The 23,877-nt window shown below is 42.5% G+C and overlaps 1 protein-coding gene across 2 annotated transcripts in view; it reads right to left on the bottom strand.

Annotated features, from left to right (window-relative positions):
• LOC126176717 (uncharacterized) overlaps positions 1-23,877 on the bottom strand; it is a 188,196-nt gene that overhangs the window by 43,809 nt on the left and 120,510 nt on the right. Inside the window, exon 2 of one of the 2 annotated variants that reach the window (XM_049923884.1) lies at positions 10,893-11,045. In XM_049923884.1, the coding sequence (XP_049779841.1) occupies positions 10,893-11,045 (153 nt within the window). The remainder of the gene's footprint in view (positions 1-10,892; positions 11,046-23,877) is intronic. The other variant, XM_049923885.1, reaches the window with a different exon arrangement.

Here is a 23,877-nt window from a genome sequence, read left to right as displayed (position 1 = left end):
TAAAAGCTGAATTTCTATTGAATTTTAATGTTTTCAAGACTGTTTTGACTTTTCTATATGCTGATTCAGTCCTTCCGGAGATCATTTCTTTGTGGCTTCGTAGGCTTTCCCAACTTAATAAGTCGTGGAAGTCTCTTCGGGTTTGCTGCCGGATCCTAAAATCTACTTGACTTGATATTTCGGCGATCCAACTGGTCGCCATCTTCAGGAAATGCTGCTTCTGCTGATGAGTCCCGCTGAGAACTGACGCCAGGCTGCAGATCGACGTCCTATATAGGCCACCGTTCAGTACACGGGGCATGCGCCGCCCATCACGGTTGCTGTCTCCAAGACAGGGAGGTGGCGCCGCCCTTAGCAGAACACTGGCGGCAACGATATATCGTACTCAGGGCCGCACCAAAGAACGTTCAATGTTCATGCGGGATAGTACAGAATTCCACGTCCTGCTAAGAGGAAACCCATTGTCTCTGTTAATTAAATTATCCGCCAACCTAATTTCAATTGCCTCTTTATAGACACTGTTCCAAAAAACGGCAATGTTGGAAACCCTTCGTCAAATTTCATACTGTGTCCCTCATTTAAGCAGTGTCCTACTACTGCAGATCTTTCCGGCTGCTGTAGCCTCGTATGACGACGATGTTCCACACACTTGTCATGAACTGTGCGAATCGAACGGCCAATGTAAGCCTTCCCACATTGACACGGAATTTTGTACGTACGTTGCCTGTCAGGTTATTGCTGCAAGATATGAACAATAAAGTTCACACCACACTTCCCTAAGGCACGCTTCATGTTACTTCTAAGTCTGTCGACGACTGCACATGCGATATCCATGTAGTTTACGGAATGACGCAGTTTAAAGCCAACCTGGATTTTATTCAGTATTCTAATTGTTAATGTGAGGTGTTTCAAAAGCAGAATTGGACAACCAGTGTTTCACTTGCCTGGATAACTGTGGAAAAAATTTCAAAATCAATATCAGGCTCTCTGGTGGCGCAGACCAACTGTCGTTAATTCGGTGAATGGGTTTGATCTGGGTCTGCTTCATCTTTATCTCACAAGCTGTGCGTTAAGCCATATGAGCAGGCCGTATCTTCTTGTTATTTTATGCCAGCGTAGGCAAGGTAATGAAATATGACAGCAAAACTGTGCTTGCGAGTTGTTGTGTTTGTGCCTGTAGCTAGAGCCGTAGGGAAAATTTTCTGTGGTGTTCCGGCAGGTCTTTTCAGTTTCGTTCTTGCGATGTACTGTCAGTCCATACAAATACTGATAATCACGCGTTTTCTGCGATAGTCTGTGTCAACGGAACACATAGGCTCGTTCATCGTTACGAATGGATGTTTTTTAAAGTGGAATTTTATGTGTCAATTTAATAGAACATTCCAAGATTAGTCTAACGTGAGTTTTGTTTTGACGATTTGTTCTGACATAGCCAGCAAAACGCCTGGAACAGCCACGAGTTGCTTGCCTGACCTGCTCGTCTCACGGGCCAATCTGTCAAGAAGAGCTAGTCGCTTCTAGAGTGCTGGCTGTCGCTAGTGTCTGAAAACGAATATCACATTAAACTAATTTGGGGCTGTTCTATTGAAGGGACGCGTAAAATTCCATTTAAAAAAACATGGCAATGCACTTGACATTGCCTCAAAATAATTTTACTCGCCATTTCATTACAAGTTCCGGGAGACAGTCAAAACAATAAAAGATCCAAAATGAACCTTGACTGTCATGTACTATAGTTTTTCAGTTTGTTGATTGAAATTTTGTCTGTCGCATACTGTTGTTTTTAAACAACTTTACTGTCATGTACCATTGTTTAAATAAGCTCCGACCGACCGCCGTGTCATCCTCCACCAATGACGTCATTGGCTGCAGCGTGAAGGTCATGGGTCAGCACACCTCTCACCAGGCCACTGCTAGTTTTCGTGACCTGGATTCTCTACTGCTAGGTCGACAACCTCCTTAGCTGGCACCATGAGACCTAGTGCACCCCATTCCAGTCATCCTAGCAAGGGAAAATCCCTGGCAATATTGGGAATTGGATCCGGGTTCTCCACATGGTGGTCAGCTGTGCTGGCCATTTTGCTGTGGAGGTGGACTATTGTTTAGATAGAGTGTTTGTAGTTTAAAAATTGAATATCCTAATATGAACTGTATTCCTAGGTTCAATTCCAGCAACCTGAAGCACTGCACGTGTGTACGTGTACCTCACCCCTCATGGTAATGTACATGTGCGTCAGTGAAAAAGACGAATAAAAAGATGTTAGCATGTGGACGTAATGTGCTGTTCCAGTCTCTTCTGTACCTAAGGTCCATCACCGTTCCCTTTGGATCCCTACGTAATTCTGTGCTCTCCGATACACACGATCGAACAGCGGAAGAGTGGTACTCAAGCGTCAACTTTAGGTTACAATATCTCCGGATGTAATTAATATTTTACAATGCAACAAACGGCACTGATTACGTATTTGTTTATATGTTCCGATGTGCTAACAAAAATAACGGGGTTCCATTTAAAAAAACGTAGGTTTGTGTTAAAAAACATACTTCCGTGCATTTTTTTTTTTTTTTTGTTTGTATTAACCAATTACACTAGCCCCTCTCCTCACGTTCGGTCTGTGGAATCTATTCGTCAGTATTTGATGTGGTTTACGAAATATATCCAGCGGTAATGTTATGTGACTCACCCTGTATATAGCCTTCTATCCTATGGCTTTACCCATGAGAGTTTTTAGATAAGTTATGCCTGATATCATAGGCATTATTGTTACTAACGCCATCTACTGGCAGAACTGGCCACTTTGTGTCATGTTGAACTGCCTGTGTCAGTTTGCACACGGTTACCGTTACAGAGTGGAGTAGGAAGCGACCATACATTTTTATTGGTTTTAACAGGTAAATTCTCAGCTTCACTGTGTTGTAGGATTGGATACTTTTTGGCATCTTGCCATATATTGTAAATTTTGTGCCATAGATCTCCCGAAATGCTTCATGAGATGAAAAATAAAATTATTTTGGTGACCAAGACAAGTGTATTGCCATTTAGTACGAATATGCTTGTAGATCTGCTGGGAGTTCTTTTGCCTGAAGTGATAAAAACGATTAGTTTGTAATGAGAAACGAGTTGGCGTGTTCCATCAACACAGGACGAGGAATGAAACACATTATGAGCAGTATTTGTATGGGGGCCGACATCATCCACACATTGCAAAAACAAAATTGCAAATACCTGCCAAAACATGAGAGACAATGTGTCTGACGATTTTTAAGAGCGAGACCCGATATAACTGCTTTTAAGCACAATTTGCCATTACGTACGTTACTCTGTAGATAGGATTTTTCGATCTGGAAAAAGCATTCGACAATGTAAAATGATGCAAGGTGTTGGAAATTTGGAGAAAAATGGGAGGGAGCTGTAGGGAAAAATTGATAATATACAATATGTACAAAAACCATGAACCATGAGGTAACAATTAGAATGGAAGACCAAGAATGAAGTGCTCAGATTAAAAAGGGTGTAAGATACAAGGTGGCTTGCTATTTAAAACTGCAAGTTAAGCCCAACAGGTCTCGCAACAATATTAGGGTACCCTCCAAAATAATGACTGGGGAAACTTATGACTACCAAATTGGACACGAGTGACAATCACTTTAATTTATCCCGGTAGAACTGACAGAACAATGACAAACAGTGACAACATTCATATAATAAGACCCTGTCATCAATCAGTGTATAGGGGAAAAATGTTAGTAATCATGCAGTTGAATTAATCGTAATTGCAAAGTGCCATATGATTGTCATAATGTTAACTGGAACAGATAGGACTGTTGTCGTTGTTGTGGTCTTAAGTCCATAGACTGGTTTGATGCAGCTGTCCATGCTACTCTATCCTGTGCAAGCTTCTTCATCTCCGAGTACCTACTGCAACCTACATCCTTCTGAAACTGCTTACTGTATTCATCTCTTGGTCTACCTCTACGATTTTTACCCTCCACGATTCCCTCCAATACTAAATTGGTGATCCCTTAGTGCCTCAAAACATGTCCTACCAACCTGTCCCCTCTTTTAGTGAGGTTGTGCCACAGTTTCCTCTTACCACCAATTCCATTCAGTACCTCCTCATTACTTATGTGATCTACCCATCCAATCTTCAGCTTTCTTCTGTAGCGCCACATTTCGAAAGCTTCTATTCCCTTCTTGTCTAAACTATTTATCGTCCATGTTTCACTTCCATACATCCGTAGAAATACTTTCATAAAAGACTTCCTGACACTTAAATCGATACTTGATGTTAAAAAATTTCTCTTCTTCAGAAACGCTTTCCTTGCGATAGCCAGTCTACATTTAACACACATCAAAAAAAGTTTGCATCACCTCGGATCCGAGGGTTCCGGAACATGTACAGAAAATTTGAATAGAAATCAACGTAAACATCAGTTTCCTCTCTTTTTTATTGCTCATGAAAACCACACATTGCATGTTGTACTACCATACAGCGAGATCTTCAGAGGTGGTGGTCCAGATTTCTGTACACACCAGTACCTCTAATACCCAGTAGCAAGTCTCTGGCACTGGTGCGTGCCTGTATTCGTCGTGGTATACTATCCACAAGTTCATCAAGGCACTGCTAGTTTAGATTGTCCCATTCCTCAACAGCGATTCGGCGTAGATCCCTCAGAGTGGCTGGTGGGTCACTCGTCCATAAACAGCTTTTTTCAATCTATCGCAGGTATGTTCGATAGGGTTGTCGTTATCCTGAAGGAAGTCATTCACTTCCAAGACCATCAGCGGCGTACGTCGGCCCCACATATTGCCACCCCAAAATAGCAGGGAACCTCCACTTCGCTGCACTCGCTGGGCAGTGTGTCTAAGGCGTTCAGCCTGACCGGGTTGTCTCCAAACACGTCTGGTTCAAGGCATATGCGACACTCATCGGTGAAGAGAACGTGAAGCCAATCCTGAGCTGTCCATTCGGCATGTTGTTGGGCCCATCTGTACCGCGCTGTATGGTTTCGCGGTTGTAAAGATGGACCTCGCCATGGACGTTCGGAGTGAAGTTGCGCATCATGCAGCCTATTGCGCACTGTTTGAATCGAAACACGGCGTCATGTGGCTGCACGAAAAGCATTATTCAACATGGTGGCGTTGCTGTCAGGATTCCTCCGAGCCATAATCTGTAGGTAGCGGTCATCCACTGCAGTAGTAACCGTTGGGCGTCCTGAGCGAGCCATGTCATAGACAGTTCCTATCTCTCTGTATCTCCTCAATGTCCGAACGACACCGGTTTGGTTCACTCCGAGACGCCTAGACACTTCTTTTGTTGAGAGTCCTTCCTGACACAAAGTAACAATACGGACGCGATCGGACCGCGGTATTGACCTTCTAGGCATGGTTGAAATACAGACAACACGAGCCTTGTACCGCCTTCCTGGTGGATTGACTAGAACTGATCGGCTGTCAGACCCCCTCGGTCTAGTAGGCGCTGCTCATGCATAGTTGTTTACATCTTTGGGCGGGTTTAGTGACATCTCTGAACAGTCAAAGGGACTGTGTCTGTGATACAATATCCACAGTCAACGTCTAACTTCAGGAGTTCTGGGAACCAGGGTGATGCAAAACGTTTTTTGTTGAGTGTATATCCTCTCTAATTCGACCATCATGAGTTACTTTGCTCCCGAAATAGCAAAACTCGTCTGCTACTTTAAGTGTTCTATTTACTAATCTAATTACATCAGCATCACCAGACTTCATTCGGCCACATTCCATTGTCCTCGTTTTGCTTTTATTGATGTTCGTCTTATATCCTCCTTTCAAGACACTGTCCATTCCGTTCAACTGCTCTTCCAAGTCCTTTGCTGTCTCCTACAGAATTACAATGTCATCGGCGAACCTCAAAGTTTTTATTTGTTCTCCATGGATTTTAATACCTACTCCGAATTTTTCTTTTGTTTCCTTTACTGCTTGCTCAATATACATATTGAATAACATTGGGGATATGCTACAACCCTGTCTCACTCCCTTCTCAACCACTGCTTCCCTTTCGTGCCCCTCTACTGTTATAACTGCCATCTGGTTTCTGTACGAATTGTAAGTAGGACTACAGAAGGAATTACGTCACAGTTGTGATCAGAGTTGAAAGCAGACTGTTCATTGACGTTAAAATACAAGTCCTCAGAGTGAAGCTTGAGGTAATCGATTTACTACAAAATCACTTTACTGTCCCTACACATCGTGGTTGCAGCTTGATCTCACCATAGCACTGCAGGTGAAGGCAGCTTGAAATTTTTCTAAGCCACCAACACATCAGCTCGGGATATGCAGCAACCGGGGGAGTCGACGACGGCTCTCAGTGTGGACGACTGGCGGCGGAGGCTCCAGAAGATCGAGTGATTTCTGATCGAATGCTCGCATTGGTGCATTTTACATCTGCTGCTGAATTCAGATTGGGCCTCGGATCTTGCGAGTGTCGACCAATGAAAATGATTGTTAGAAAGCACTAGCCCCTTCCTGTAGCTAATACTCAATAACGTTTGTTCTGTCGCATCGACTCTCTCTCTGTGACCAATGAGGTGGTCTTTGTTGCCACCGTCCTACTTTTCTCTCGAATCTGTAGTTTATTTACGTTAGTCAATGCTGTCGGCTTTAGGCTGCATAAACTTTTTTTTTCATTGTCAATATGTTAAACGGAATCTTCCATTTTCAATGGCCCAAAACTGCAGAGCCCCAGTAAATCTTCGAGATGTTTACCTCTAGTGTTCGGTGCTTTCTGGAGAAACAGTGAGCTTTTCACATTGGAGCACAATAGTGCAGTCTGCTAAAAAGTGAACTTTCGCACTCCACTCCCATGTTGTAAAATGTTTTTGCCAGGAGTTTGCACTTAGGGAGGCCCTACACTACTGGCCATTAAAATTGCTACACTACGAAGATGACGTGCTACAGACGCGAAATTTAACCGACAGGAAGAAGATGCTGTGATATGCAAATGATTAGCTTTTCAGAGCATTCACACAAGGTTGGAGCCGGTGGCGACACCTACAACGTGCTGACACGAGGAAAGTTTCCAACCGATTTCTCATACACAAACAGCAGTTGACCGGCGTTGCCTGGCGAATCGCTGTTGTGATGCCTCGTGTAAGGAGGAGAAATGCGTACCATCACGACTTTGATAAAGGTCGGATTGGAGCCTATCGCGATTGCGGTTTATCGTATCGCGACATTACTGCTCGCTTTGATTGAGATCCAATGACTGTTAGCAGAATATAGAATCGGTGGATTCAGGAGGGTAATACGGAACGCCGTGATGAATCCCAACGGCCTCGTATCACTAGCAGTCGAGATGACAGGCATCTTATCCGCATGGCTCTAACGGTTCGTGCAGCCACGTCTCGATCCCTGAGTCAACAGATGGGGACGTTTGCAAGACAACAACCATCTGCACGAACAGTTCGACGACGTTTGCAGCAGCATGGACTATCAGCTCAGAGATCATGGCTGCGATTACCCTTGACGCTACATCACAGAGAGGAGTGCCAGCGATGGTGTACTCAACGACGAACCTGGGTGCACGAATGGCAAAACGTCATTTTTTCGGATGAATCCAGGTTCTGTTTACAGCATCATGATGGTTGTATCCATGTTTGGCGACATCGCGGTGAACGCACATTGGAAGCGTGATGGTATGGGGTGTCATTGGTTACACGTCTCGGTCGCCTCTCGCTCGCATAGAGGGCACTTTGAACAGTGGACGTTACATTTCAGATGTGTTACGACCCGTGGCTCTACCCTTCATTCGATCCCTGCGAAACCCTACATTTCAGGAGGATAATGCACGACCGCATGTTGCAGGTCCTGCACGGGCCTTTCTGGATACAGAAAGTGTTCGACTGCTCCCTTGGCCAGCACATTCTCCAGATCTCTCGCCAATTGAAAACGTCTGGTCAATGGTGGCCGAGCAACTGGCTCGTCGTAATACGCCAGTCATTACTTTTGACGAACTGTTGTATCGTGTTGAACCTGCATGGGCAGCTGTACCTGTACACGCCATCCAATCTCTGTTTGACTCAATGCTCAGGCGTATAAAGGCCGTTATTACGGCCAGAGGTGGTTTGTTCTGGGTACTGATTTTTCAGGATCTATGCACCTAATTTGCGTGAAAATGTAATCACATGTCAGTTCTAGTATAATTTATTTGTCCAATGAATACCCGTTTATCGTCTGCATTTCTTTTTGGTGTAGCAATTTTAATGACCAGTAGTGTATATATGCTCCTCCAGAACGAAGCTTGACATCCCAGCGTGGCACTACAAAAGCATGACCAGTGGCAGGTGGCTATTGATCCTCGCCTTTCCGTCAGGAAGCCTTCAGCGCATTGGCTCTAGGGGTGCAAGCCGACTGTAATGTCCCTGGCGTCCTGTGTACATTTTCCACTGCTGAAAATGCTTTCAAAGTTCTCTCACTTCTGCAAGGCATGCTAACTCGACTCAAGAGCAAAAGAAGAGTAAGATGGCTTCAGATAGTTACCGACAATCACTAGCGCTGCTGTCTATCTTAACCCTCAGCTTTCATTAAAAATTGCAATCAAATAGGTCTCTTAATATGAATCTGCATACATTACGTGACTTTTTCCGGGAAAACGGCCATGTAACAAAGACAAGGATGTAGTCTTTCATACTTGCTGTTCAACATATACATTAAAGAAGCAGTGATGGAAGTAGAAGGAATAAATGGGATTAAAATCCAGGGTGAAAGAACATCAATGACAGGATTAGCTCATGTCATTGATATTCTCAGCGAAAGTATAAAAGAATTACAGGATGTGTTGAATGGAATGAACAGTATAATGAGTACAAGGTATGGACTGAGCGTAAACTAGAGAAAGACCAAAGTTATCAGGAGTCGGTGTAATGAGATTTAGCTATAAGCTTGTTCTTAAAATTAGTGACCCTGAAGTAGACGAAGTTAAGGAATTTTGCAACCCCAGAAGCAAAATAACACATGATGGAGGACATAAAGCGAACTAGCAAAGGCAAAGAGAGCATTCCTGGCCAATCGATTTCTCCTAGTATCAAACATCTACCTAATCTGAGGAAGAAATTTTAGAGAAGGCACGTTGGAGCACAGCATTATATGGTAGTGTATCATCGTCTATGGGGAAACCAGATAAGAAGAGAATGGAAGTGTTTGAGATATAGTGCTGTAGAAGTGTCTTGATAATTAAGTGGGTTGGTAAGGTAAGTAATGTAGAGGTTCTCTCTGCAGAATCGATGGGAAATGGAGAAAGGAACATACGGAAAACACAAACAAGAAGATGGGATAATGGGACATATGTTAAGAAATCTGGGGTATAAGTTCCATAGTACTAGAGGGGGCATTAGATGGTACAAATTATTGGGGCAGACAGAGAGTGGAATGTATCCAATAAATAATTGAGGACGTGGGGTCCAAATGCTACTCTGAGATGAGAAGGTTGCCACAAGAGAGGAATTCGTGGCAGCCGCATCGAACCATCCTCCGTTTCAAATAAGAAGAAGATATGATACTGCATGAAGTGTCTGACAGAGCACTGAAAGACCTAAGTCGAAACAAGGCCCCGGGAGTAGACAACATTTCATTAGAACTACTGACAGCATTGGGAGAGCCAGTCCTGACAAAACTCTACCATATGGTGAGCAAGATGTATGAGACAGGCGAAATACCCTCAGACTTCAAGAAGAATATCATAATTTACAATTTGTACAGAAACCAGATGGCAGTTATAGGAGTCGAGGGACATGATAGGGAAGCAGTGGTTGGGAAGGGAGTGAGACAGGGTTGTAGCCTATCCCCAATGTTATTCAATTTGTATATTGAGCAAGCAATAAAGGAAACAAAAGAAAAATTCGGAGTAGATATTAAAATCCATGAGAACAAATAAAAATTTTGAGGTTCGCCGATGACATTGTAATTCTGTCAGAGACAGCAAAGGACTTGGAAGAGCAGTTGAACGGAATGGACAGTGTCTTGAAAGGGCGATATAAGATGAACATCAACAAAAGCAAAACGAAGATAATGGAATGTAGTCGCATTAAGTCGGGTGATGCTGAGGGAATTAGATTAGGAAATGAGACACTTAAAGTAGTAAAGGAGTTTTGCTATTTGGGAAGCAAAATAACTGATAATGGTCGAAGTAGAGAGGATATAAAATGTAAAATGGCAATGGCAAGGAAAGCGTTTCTCAAGAAGAGAAATTTGTTAACATCGAATATAGATTTAAGTGTCAGGAAGTAATTTCTGAAAGTATTTGTATGGAGTGTAGCCATTTATGGAAGTGAAACATGGTCGATAAATAGTTTGGACAAGAAGAGAATAGAAGTTTTCGAAATGTGGTGCTACAAAAGAATGCTGAAGATTAGATGGGTAGATCACATAACTAATGAGGAGGTATTGAATAGAATTGGGGAGAAGAGGAGTTTGTAGCACAACTTGAGTAGAAGAAGGGGTGGATTGGTAGGACATGTTCTGAGTCATGTAGGGATCACCAATTTAGTATTGGAGGCAGTGTGGAGGGTAAAAATCGTAGAGGAAGACCAAGAAATGAATACAGAAGGCTGTAGGTTGCAGTAGGTACTGGGAGATGAAGAAGCTTGCACAGGATAGAGTAGCATGGAGAGCTGCATCAAACCAGTCTCAGGACTGAAGACCACAACAACAATTCCAGTTCGAAGGCAGGCGCTGAGAGGAGACCCGAGGTGGTATGGTGAGTTTTTCTGCACTTTGCTTGCCTCGGTCGAGTGTGAAGGGGGAGCAGCGGGCAGACAAAGTAGGTAGCGCGCGTCGTCCGGTGAGTGAGGAGCCACTTCGCCGTGGCGCTGGCTGCGGCTGCGCTGCGGCTGCCGGCTGGCGGCGGTGTACGCACCTACGCTAATGTATGGCGTGTAGCGGTCGCCGCCTCGCTTACCGAGCCCCAGCATCAGGCGGCCGCCGTCATCCGCGGCGCGCTTCTCGCCCCCAGGCAGCAGCACCAGCGGCGGCCCGGACTCGCCGTCCTCTGCCGAGTCCGCTGCCCCATCTGCAAACCACAACACCGTCACTACAGGCCACGGCTTAATGGCTGCCGGGACAACAGACATAAGATTGGCACGAAGCGTACTACGTGCTCGAATATGCAGATATCAGCGTTTCATCGCAACCTCACAAAGTAGGTAGGTAGTGCTGATGCCATCTACATGCTGCATAGAAGGCAAAATTACGTGGCAGCTATCATTATTCAAGAATCACATCTGAATGTGATTCGTTAGTGAGTAGATGGTGACAGGAACGGAATACGCTAGTGGCTGGACTGTGGACTATTGAGATTTATATTGGATTGGATTGTTTGGGGGAAGTGACCAAACAGCGAGGTCATCGGTCTCATCCGATTAGGGAAGGACGAGGAAGGAAGTCGGCCGTGCCCTTTCAAAGGAACCATCCCGGCATTTGCCTGGAGTGAGTTAGGGAAATCCAGGAAAACCTAAATCAGGATGGCCGGACGCGGGATTGAACCGTCGTCCTCCCGAATGCAAGTCCAGTGTGCTAACCACTGCGCCACCTAGCTGGGTGGACTATCGAGACTGTGGTTTATCGTTCCGTGATATCGCTGCTTGAGTTGGTGGCGATACTGCTAAGGATTCGATGGATAGAGGAGGGTCATGCCGAACACGGTACAGGATTACAATGGCCCCATGCGACTAGCTCAAAAAAATGGTTCAAATGGCTCTGAGCACTATGGGAGATAACAGCGGAGGTCATCAGTCCCCTAGAGCTTAGAACTACTTAAAGCTAACTAACCTAAAGACATCACAGACATCCATACCCGAGGCAGGGTTCGAACCTGCGACCGTAGCGCTCGCTCTGTTCCAGACTGAAGCGCCTAGAACCGCTCGGCCACTCCGGCCGGCGAACTATCCTAAGGACATCACACACATCCATGCCCGAGGCATGATTTGAACCTGCGAACATAGCAGTCACTCGGTTCCGGACCGAAGCGCCTACAACAGCTCGGCCACCGCGACCGGCACGCGACTAGCGCCTGAGAGGGCAGAGATGCTGTTCACTCGTCTGTGCAGGATCCTAAGCCACATCAGATGTCTCGTGTCAGGAAACGGGCTTATTTGCAGCAGGTCAAATTTTCACAGGGACAGTGTGGCAACATATGGAATGCCACAGGTCTTTGGTTTGACGTCATAAGCAAGTGCCTGCGTGTGAGATCGCTCTCTAAGTTTTTATATATTTGAAGTTTCAGATACATATTTCAACGGTTTTTGTGATAATATTTACTACATAAGTGATTTATTAGTGGTTTCTTCATTCACCTCTGCCTTTCTTGTGTTGTGACCTGATATTTGTGAGTGTTTCATATCGAGCAACTTAACCTCTTACCAGTGTTTAAATTCCGCGCTGACCAGTTGCAGCTGTAGCGGAGCATCGAAAGCTAAGTACTAATTAATTGTGTGTGTATACTGGTTTATTTAGTAACTTTAGTAGTCTTCAACCGATGTTCTTGGTGTTTTCTGCTGAAGAACCTTTTGGGAACTGTTTTGAGTTTCGTTAGTGTGTCATTAGACGTTTGATTCTCTTTCTGTATTAGTCTTTTGTTGTTGATTAATACTGTTAATAATAGTAGTTACTTCCCTTGTAGAGTAAGTTTGTGATTATTGTAGTCAGGTTTTTAACATCTTCTTACTGTAGTAGGGGAATTTAGATAAAGTAGTTTTCTTGTTTCAATAAGTGTAAAATTTTACCATGAGTGAGAAGTGTGGGCTTTGCCGTAGGTTCGTGAGTAGTGGATTGCGGTGTGGGACGTGTTCTAGGTATTTTCACTGGGGGGAATGCAGTGGGGAAGCCAGTGGGCATTATGGTGAGATCCTCTCCTGGAACTGCAGGTTAAGTAGCAAGAGTAAGTTGATAGAGGAGCAGGAGCGTAAGATCTGTGCCCTTCAGGTGCAGTTGAAAAACGCACAGAAGGAGCTAGATAGGATGAGGAGGGAGAAGGGGGTTGGGGGATGGGAGCTGGCTGTTGGCAAGAGATCTGCTAGGAGAAGAAGATTTTCAGATAGTTTTACTATTGGTGTTTGCAATAGATATGACCAACTGTCAGAGTCTAGTGGAGAGGAATCTCTAGTAGCTGTAGATGTAGGAAGTATGCAGCAGACCTCAGCAGTTACGGTGGCTAGGACAGTTGCAAAGTCGAAGAGGAAGAAGGTTCTGCTGTTAGGTGGATCTCATGGCAGAGGTGTAGGCCAACAGTTGCAGGAAGTGTTGGGGAGTGACTACCAGGTCACCAACATTGTGAAGCCTAATGCAGGATTGGCTCAGGTGATTAACATAGGGGGGTTATGTAGGGATTTTACCAAAGAGGATCCGGTAGTGATTGTGGGTGGGGCTGGTAATAGTATTGATAGGGATGGGGAGTATGACATAGATGGTGACCTGGAAAAGATAGCCACTCAGACTGGCAACACGAATGTGCATTTCGTGTAACTGTTTCAGCGTCACCATCGGCCTCATCTTAATACAGCCGTCAGGCGTAACAACATGAGTCTTGGGGGCGCGCTGATGACAGAAAGCATAGGTCACATTTCAGTAGTGTCGGTGGAGTCTATCAGCAGGACGGGGTTCACTAGACATGGCCTGCACCTCAACAGGTATGGGAAGGGGAGGTTGGCGAAGCTTATAGGTGACAGCATAAGGGGGGGGGGGATCACTCATGGGAAAATTCCTGCAGTAGTGGGTGTTAGAGCTGCACCTATTTTAGATTGAAGTCAGCTGATAGGTATTCCTGCTTAAGGGAAGTCTCTCTAACAAAGGAACCACTTTTGACAAAGCTTAGGTATCCGAGTAATGAGGGAATTAGTATATTTCATCAAAATATACAAGGAATTAGAGATAAAGTTAGTGAACTGCTTATAGATGTGGACTCTGAAATTATTGGTATATCTGAACACTTCTTAAATAAGGAGATAATTCAGAGGCTTCCTTTACCAGGCTACATGTTGGCTGGCAGCTTTCCTAGGAGCTCTTTGCGGTGTGGGGGAGTAGCCATGTATGTGAAAAACGGCATCCCATTTGAGTCAATTGATGTTTCAAAGTATTGCACTGAAAAGGTGTTTGAATGTTGTGCAGGTGTGGTTAAATTTAATGGAGCTAAACTTCTAACTGTTGTTATTTATAGATCCCCAGACTCCGATTTCACAACATTTTTGCTAAAGTTAGAGAAGGTTTTTGGTTCACTTTATAGGAAATACAAAAAGTTAGTTATATGTGGTGACTTCAACATTAATTGTACAAGTGATTGTGCAAGGAAAAGGATGCTGGTAGACCTCCTTAATTCATATCATCTTATGCAAACCGTATTCTTTCGAACGAGAGTGCAAGGGAACAGTAGAACAACCATAGACAACATTTTTGTTCATTCCTCATTACTAGAAGGGCATGCTGTTAGCAAAAAGGTGAATGGCCTTTCAGATCATGATGCACAAATTTTAACTCTAAAAGATTTTTGTGCTGCAACACATGTTAAATATAGTTATTAACTGTTTAGGAAAGCTGATCCAGTTGCTGTAGAGACCTTTTTAAACCTTATCAAGGAACAAGAGTGGCAAGATGTTTATAGCGCTGATACAGTAGATGATAAATATAATACTTTTTTGAAGACTTTTCTCGTGCTCTTTGAAAGTTGCTTTCCGTTAGAACGTTCAAAAGAGGGTCCTAGCACAACCAGGCAGCCTGGGTGGCTGACTAGAGGGATAAGAATATCTTGTAGAACAAAGTGGCAATTATATCAAAACGTTCGAAATAGGCAAAATCTAAATGCAGCAGCCCATTACAAACAGTATTGTAAGGTGCTTAAAAATGTTATTAGGAAGGCAAAAAGTATGTGGTATGCAGACAGAATAGCTAAGTCTCAGGATAAAATTAAAACCATATGGTCAGTCGTAAAGGAAGTGGCTGGTCTGCAGAGACAGGTCAAGGATATAGAATCAGTGCGTAGTGGGAATGTCCGTGTTACTGATAAGTCGCATATATGTACAGTATTTAATAATCACTTTCTGAATATAGCAGGTGAACTAAATAGAAACCTAGTCCCAACAGGGAATCATATAGCGCTCTTAGAAAAAAGTGTTCCGAGACTGTTACCCGAAATGCTCCTCCATGATACTGACAAGAGGGAGATTGAGTTAATAATTAAATCACTAAAGACCAAGAACTCTCATGGATATGACGGGGTATCTAGCAGAATACTGAAGTATTGTTCTATGTATGTTAGCCCAGTACTTAGCCATATCTGTAACTTTTCCTTTAGGACTGGTCGGTTTCCTGACCGATTAAAGTACTCGATAGTGAAGCCACTTTATAAAAAGGGAGACAGGGATAATGTTGACAATTTTAGGCCTATTTCTATGCCATCGGTGTTTGCTAAAGTTATCGAGAAGGTTGTATATACAAGGTTACTGGAACACTTAAATTCACATAATTTGCTGTCAAATGTACAGTTTGGTTTTAGAAATGGTTTAACAACTGAAAATGCTATATTCTCTTTTCTCTGTGAGGTTTTGGATGGATTAAATAAAAGGTTGCGAACGTTAGGTATTTTCTTTGATTTAACGATGGCTTTTGACTGTGTTGACCACAAAATATTACTGCAGAAGTTGGACCATTATGGAGTAAGGGGAGTAGCTTACAATTGGTTTGCCTCTTACTTTAAGAACAGAAAGCAGAAAGTATTTCTCCGCAATATTGAGAGTGGTTGTGATGTTCAGTGTCAATGGGGCACTGTTAAGTGGGGCGTTCCCCAAGAGTCGGTGCTGGGGCCACTGCTGTTTCTTATTTATATAAATGATATGCCTTCTAGTATTACAGATGATTCAAAAATATTTCTGTTTGCTGATGACACCAGCCTGGTAGTGAAGGATCTTGTGTGTAATATTGAAACAGTATAAAATAATGTAGTTCATGAAATAAGTTCATGGCTTGTGGAAAATAATTTGGTGCTAAATCACAGTAAGACTCAGTTTTTACAGTTTCTGATTCACAATTCAACAAGAACCGATATTTTGATCAGACAGAATGGGCATATTATAAGCGAGACGGAACAGTTCAAGTTCCTAGGCGTTCGGATAGATAGTAAACTGTTGTGGAAAGCCCATGTCCAGGATCTTGTTCAGAAACTAAATGCTGCTTTATTTACCATTAGAACAGTATCTGAAATAAGTGACAGTTCAACACGAAAAGTAGTCTACTTCGCATATTTTCATACGCTTATGTCGTATGGTATTATTTTTTGGGGTAATTCTTCTGATTCAAAGAGGGTATTTTTGGCTCAAAAACGGGCAGTTCGAGCTATATGTGGTGTAAGTTCGAGAACCTCTTGTCGACTCCTATTCAATAGTCTGGGAATTCTGACATTGCCCTCACAGTACATATTTTCTTTAATGTCGTTTGTTGTTAGCAGTATTAGCCTGTTCCCAAGAGTTAGCAGCTTTCAGTCAGTTAATACTAGGCAGAAATCAAATCTGCATGTGGAATGCACTTCCTTGACTCTTGTGCAGAAAGGAGTGCAGTATTCTGCTGCATCCATTCTCAATAAGCTACCACAAGAACTCAAAAATCTTAGCAGTAGCCCAAACTCTTTTAAGTCTAAACTGAAGAGTTTCCTCATGGCTCACTCCTTCTACTCTGCCGAGGAAATCGTGGAAGAGCTAAAAAATTAAGCAAATTCCAGTGTTACATTATTGATTTCCTTTATTTAAACTTACGACTTGTTGCCTGAATATGTTTTTTATGTTTCATTTTATCTGTTTCTACTATCGTGTTATAATTTCATGTATTGACTCGTTCCATGACCATGGAGACTTCTCCTTAATTTGGTCCCACGGAGCAATAAATAAATAAAAAATAGGCATCACGACATTGGTGTGCCCAACGACAACACTGGACAAGGAAGTAGCACCACACTGTCTTTTCAGATGAGTCCCAGTTCTCCAAACGCCATCACCAATAACGTACGCCCTAGCTCCAATGAGAACGAACTTTGCCAGCATGCGTTTTTGACTGTCATACTGGCCCAGCATCTGGAGTGATGACGGTATCAGGTGTCACTACATATGCAAAACAATCACCTCTGTTTCCCATAGATGGTAATTCGAACAGCAGCTATAACAGTTCTGATGTCTTAAGGTCGGTGGCTGTGCTCTATCTTCGAGGTCAGTGGGACAAGATCTTTCGGCAAGATAACGCAAGATTGCATGCTCCCTGTGCTGTCCTGATATACAGGGTATTCGAGTGTTGTCCTGGCTAGCACGTTCTCCAGCTCTCTCGTGACTGATCTCTCCAGTTAGTGAAGTTTCCGACTACACAGAACTGCCACCAATATTATTGCAAACAATAGACTTAACTGCCTCAACTACACTAGCTGAACAGAAGTACCTAGACACCTATTAGTGGACATTAATATGTGGTTCGCCTTTTTGATGGCTCAAGCTCAGGCAGGGACACTTTCAGTGAGGTGTCTCGATATCTGTGCAGGCATAGCAGCCCATTCTCGCTCAAGAGCCGAAACCAGAGAAAGCAGCGATGTTGGACGCTGAGGTAAGGAGCGCAGTCAATGTTGGAACGCATCTCAAGGGTTTTCCACTGGGTTCAGGTCCGGACTCTGGGCAGGCTAGTCCGTTTCAGGAACGCTACTGTCCACAAGCCATTGCCTCACATATGCTGCTTTGCGACAGAGTGTTTCGTCATGTTGATACAAACAATCATCGTCTTCGATTTGTCCCCATCCTTGATACTGAGTTTCACCGAGACAATCTCGCATCGAGCTTCACTTCCTATATCTGTTGATCTGTCTAACGCGACAAATACACCACCTCCGTTTACCATAAGCGTATCGTTTCAATAAACGCTTAAATTTTCCCAAAAAATCTGACAGCTGTCAATTTCAGATTTAAACGGGTCTCTGTACTTTGAATTATGTGTACTCCACTGCTGTTAAGGAGCAGCTAAGACCCCTGGCACTTTGTTGCGAATGTTTCGGCAGATAGTCATTAGGATTTTAACACGCCTCTTTTTAGGATGGAATTTTTGGGTTTTAACTGACAGTTCCGGGTTCCCTACACCTTTCGTCACATGGACTGCATGGAAAGCCGCCTAATCTAAGGAAGTCCTGTGAGCACCCACCGCATAGTCAGCTACTTGGGTAACAGCCTTTTATTTTGTCCGTGACTATTCGTTCCACCTACTTACTGTGCGGTAATTTTCTTCTCTGTTTATTCAGAGAAGACCTATGTTAACAGCTACACCGTGAATCATTGAACACATGCTTTATGCAAGAATATACGCAGGACAGTTCAGCTTTGGTTTGCTTGTCGGCGGGTGCTGTGGTGGCGACGGTGGTGGTTGTGGGGGAGGGTGGACGGGGGGGGGGTGTGTGTGCAGGTGGCCAGGATTAGATTAGATTAGATTTACTTTGATTCCAATTGATCTGCAGTGAGCAGATCCTCCAAGATGTAGAACATGTCAGAAAAATAATAATACATGACAAATATTTAGAACTAAAACATATAAGCTAATGTACCTTCCACAGGTCCCAAGTGGAATGATCGTCATTTTATTTTATTTATTTATTTTTTTAATGAACACTATATGAAAGCATCATTTTACAACACTCATGTACTAAGATCGCATTAATGCACTGAATTTAATTTAAAAATGGTTTTTTAATTATAAGGTAATAAACACATAATAGAACCACTACAATATTATTTACAGCGCACACATCACTGCACTGAAATGGTGCAGAGATTAGACCGTACTTTACACACACTCCACACACACACACACACACACACACACACACACACACACATACAGACACAGACAAGACACAGACACAGACACAAATCAGTTGGTTCTACTGAGAAATTCATCAATGGAGTAGGAGTAGGCCACCAATAAATCCTTTAGGTTTCTCTTAAACTGAATTTCATTGGTTGTTAAGCTTTTTATGGCTGCTGGCAAGTTATTGAAAATGTGTTTTCCTGAATAATGCACATCTTTTTAAACTAGAGTAAGTGTCTTTAAATCCTTGTGAAAATTATTCTTATTTATAGTATTGATTCCATGAACTGATCTGTTGGCGTGAAAAAATGATGTATTTTTAATGGCAAATTCATTAAGGAATAAATATATTGGGAAGCAGTAGCGTCCGTAGTTCCCTAAACAGACCTCTGCAGGATGTTCTTGAGTTCACACCACATATAACTCTTACTGCACGTTTTTGTGCCTGGAAAACTTTAGCTTGGCTTGATGAATTACCCCAAAAAATAATCCCATAAGACATTATGGAGTGGAAGTAAGCATAGTATGCCAGCTTTTTCATTTTTGTATCCCCTATGTCTGACAGAATTCGCATTGCAAATAGAGATTTGTTTAGACGCTTCAATAGTTCTGTGGTGTGCTCCTCCCAGTTGAATTTATTATCAAGCTGTAATCCCAAGAATTTAACACTGTCTACTTCTTCTATCTGCTTGTCACCATATGTTAGACATATACTCGTGGGACACCCCTTACAAGTTCTGAACTGCATGTAGTGTGTTTTTTCAAAGTTTAGTGACAAAGAATTGGCTATGAACAAGTGATTAATGTCCACAAATATTTTATTAGCCGATCTTTCTATGACTACACTTGATTTGCTATTTATTGCAATGTTTGTATCATCGGCAAACAAAACAAACTTGGCATCTGGTAATGTTACTGATGAAATGTCATTGATATATACAAGAAAAGGTAAGGGCCCTAAGATGGAACCTTGTGGGACTCCACATGTAATTAATTCCCAATTGGATAGATTAATACATGTCTGTTTCCAAATAACACCCTTTGTTTCCTGCCAGATATATAAGATTTGAACCATTTTGCAGCATTTCCTGTTACACCATAATATTCTAATTTACTTATAAGGTTATTGTGATTTACACAGTCAAATGTCTCTGACAGATCACAAAATATATCAGTTGCCTGCAATATTTTGTCTAATGGATTAAGTACATTTTCACTGTTAGTGTAGATAGCTTTCTCAATATCAGAACTCTTTAGAAATCTGAACTGCGACTTTGACAGTATGTTATTTGTGATAAGATGGTTATAAAGCCGATTGAACATTACTTTTTCTAAAATTTTTGAGAATGCTGGAGAAAGTTAAATTTGACGGAAATTTGACGCTATTTCTTAATTTCCCTTCTTTAATAGTGACTTAACTTCAGCATACATTCAACCATTCAGGACATATTCCACTGATAAACGACTGGTTATACAGATGGCTTCATATGTTACTTAACTCAGAATCGCATTCTTTAATTAACTTTGTTGATATTTCATTATAGCCACTAGGTGTTTTTGATTTTAAAGATTTTGTGATGGACATTACTTCTGCTGGGGTAGCGAGGGGAAATGTCTGGTCTGAGGTATCCCATGGCAGCATCTACAGAACCTGACAACCCGATCTTTTCAGTAATAGTTATAAAATCTTTGTTAAAAAGTTCTGTAACAATATACACATCTGTCACCAATGTATCATTTACTCTTAATGGTATTTGTCCCTCTTCATGTCTGGTTCTACCGGTCTCCTCCTTCACTATATCCCATATGATCTATATTTTGTTACCTGATATGACTATCTTTTCCTTGTAATGTATTTGCTTTGATGTCCATATTGCAGTCTTTACATTTTGCAGTATTTATTGTATTGTGCTATAGCATCAACATTAGAACTGTTTCGGATTGACAGATACAGTTTTCTTTTTGTTTTACAAGGTACCTGCCATTAGCACTGTAAATGTCCTTGAGGAGTGTCCTAAAATAGTCAATTTTGGTTTATTGATTACCCTCTTGAGCTCAGATGTAACAGATTTTATATCCTGTTCAGTATTAACATTTAACAGAAGGAACTGCATGTCATGGTCTGAGAGGCTATTGACTATTGGTTTTGTAATATAATTCTGTTCATTAGACTTTTCTGTAAAGATGTTATTATCAATGGCTGTTTGTGACCAATTGGCTACCCTAGTGGGGAACCTTACAGTGGGAATTAAGTTGAATGATATTGTTACTAACTCAAATTTTTATTGGGAGAGTCTTTAAGGAAATCTGCATTGAAGTCACCAGCAACCACTATTTCTTTGTTTTTGGCTGTTATTAGGCCAGTACAGCTTCAAGTTACCTGCAGGTGCTCGATATACACTTAATAATGTGAAGGATTTTTTATGATATTCTACTTCTGTTGCAAATGCTTCCATATGCTGTTCTAGGCAAAACTTATGAATGTCTATGTTCTTAAATTTATGACAGTTCCTGATGAATGTGGAAACTCCTCCTTTCTCCATTTCTGCTCTACATAAGTGAGATGCTAACCTAAATCCTGTAAGACTTAAAAGTTCTATACCAGTGATCACATGATGTTCAGTAAGGCAGATTATGTCAGCTGGGTTTGAGGACTCTAATTCATCAATGCAGATAATTAATTCATTAATTTTATTTCTCATTCCTCGAATATTTTGATGCAATTTTCACATTGCTGAGTTAAAATGGGGTGGAGTTGAAATTTCTGCAGATTGTTGAAAATTCTTAACCAACAGCTGTTTATGCTGATGTAATAAGCTAGACTTATAACTGCATAGAGAGACAATGACTTCGAGACATACAGGAGAGCGACTGGTGTCAGCTGATTTGAGTCTTTCGATTAGACGTAGTCTCCTGTGACAAGACACTTATTTGTACTACACGACCAGTACTTGAGTTTTAACGCTGCTACTGAGTATACTTTGATCCGGTAAACAAAACTGACCGATGTGACGCAGTGGTCAGCACATTGGACTCGCATTCGAGAGGACAACGGTTCAAATTCGGGTCCGGCCATCCAGATATAAGTTCTCTGTGATTTCTCTAAATCACTTAAAGCAAATACCATATGGTTAAAGAGTCACACCAAGGTGATTCCCCTGAAAGGGGAGCGGCCGATTTCCATCCCCAACGTTTCCTAATCCGAGCTTGTGCTCCGTCTGTAATGACGTTGTTGCCGGCGGGCCGTTAGACACTAATGTTCCTTCCTTCCTTGAGACAACCAAAAATAGCTTCGTCTTTATATTAGTGATAACAGGAGTTTTATTTGCAGCAGAGGCATGAGAGAAGTAATGTCAATATTGGCATCATCATATTCTTGATCATCCTCGTCAACTGCTGAATAAAAACCCGCAGTAGACTCTTTTCTCCACTACAATAGTCAGTTATAAGTATCCATCCTTAGCCAATCTAACCTAACCTAGCCTAACTTAACCCAGCCCAACCTAATCACCCGCGTTGCATTAGTCCGTTCCTCAGTCTTTACGTACCAACAAAAACCTTCTCTACCCCATCCACCATCCATTCGAGTGGCTGATTACGCCATCCACTCCATTCTGTACATGGATCATTTGCACGTTATTCTTTCTCTTCTTGTAATTAACAGTATGCATCTCTCCATTGCTCTAAAGAAACCTATAGCTATCCTTTTGTCGCATTAAATATACGTTACACTGCACTGGTAATACTCCCGAAAGATGAACTTTCCTTTTCTGTTAGTTTGGAAGCACCTGTTTAGTTTATCCGCTTTCCAATCTATTAGGATTCTTCTGTGTATTTCTTAAACAGTCCGTTCTGTCGTAGTCTTTAACTGATCCGAGTACAAAATATCAACCGGTTCTATGTTTTCATTGTTAATAAATATTACACCCTTTTCGTTGTTGATTTGACAACGTTCTAGTCTTAAAACACTGAGGTGACAGAAGTAATGGGATAGAGACATGCACATATACAAAGAACCGTAGTATGACGTACACAAGGTATAAAAGGACGGTGCATTGACGAAGCTGTGATTTGTACTCACGTGATTCATGTGGAAAGGTGTATGACGTGACTATGACCGCACGACGGGAATTAACAGACTTTGAACGCTGAATGGCAGTTGGAGCTAGACGCATGGGACATCCCATTTCGGGAATCGGGTGTTATCTCTCAGCACAAACCATGCAGTGGCCGGCGGCCTTCATTTAACGACGGAGAGCAGCGGCGTTTGTCGAGAGTTGCCAGTACTAAAAGACAATCATCACTGCGCGAAACAACCGCAGAGATCAATGTGGGACGTACGACGAACGTATCCACGAGTGCAATGCGGTGAAATTTGGCGTTAATGGGCTACGGCAGCAGAGGAACGACGCGAGTGCCTTTGCTAACATTATGTCATCGCCTGCAGCGCCTCTCCGGGGTTCGTGACCATATCGGTTGAAATCTAGACGACTGGAAAACCGTGGTTGGTCACATGAGTCCCGATTTCAGTTGGTAGGTGCTGGTTGTGGGGTTCGAGTGTGATTCACACTCCACAAAGCCACGGACTCAATTGTCAACAAAACTCTGTGCAAGCTGGTGGTGGCTCCATAATGGTGTGTACTGTGTTTACATGGAATGGATTGGGTCCTCTGGTGCAGCTGAACAGATCATTGACTGGACATCGTTATGTTCGACTACTTGGACACCAGTTGCAGCAAACAGCGATCTAATTGTTAACGTTGACAATGCGCCGTGTCACCGGCCTACAATTGGTCGCGATTGGTTTGAACAATATTCTGGAGAATTCGAACGAATGATTTGGCCAAATAGATTGCCAGATATTAATCCTACCGAAAATTTGTGGGACTTAATCGAGAGGTCAGTTCGTGCACAAAATCCTGCACCGGCAACACTTTCGCAATTATGGACGGCTCAGCATTTCTTCAAGAGACTTCCACGCCACATCGAGCTGCTTCACTACGCCGCATGAAAGGAGGTCCTTCAAGATA

Source organism: Schistocerca cancellata, chromosome 3 (assembly GCF_023864275.1).
Source record: "Schistocerca cancellata isolate TAMUIC-IGC-003103 chromosome 3, iqSchCanc2.1, whole genome shotgun sequence".
Classification (NCBI taxonomy): Eukaryota; Metazoa; Arthropoda; class Insecta; order Orthoptera; family Acrididae; genus Schistocerca; species Schistocerca cancellata.
This window is presented reverse-complemented; position numbering and strand designations above follow the sequence as displayed.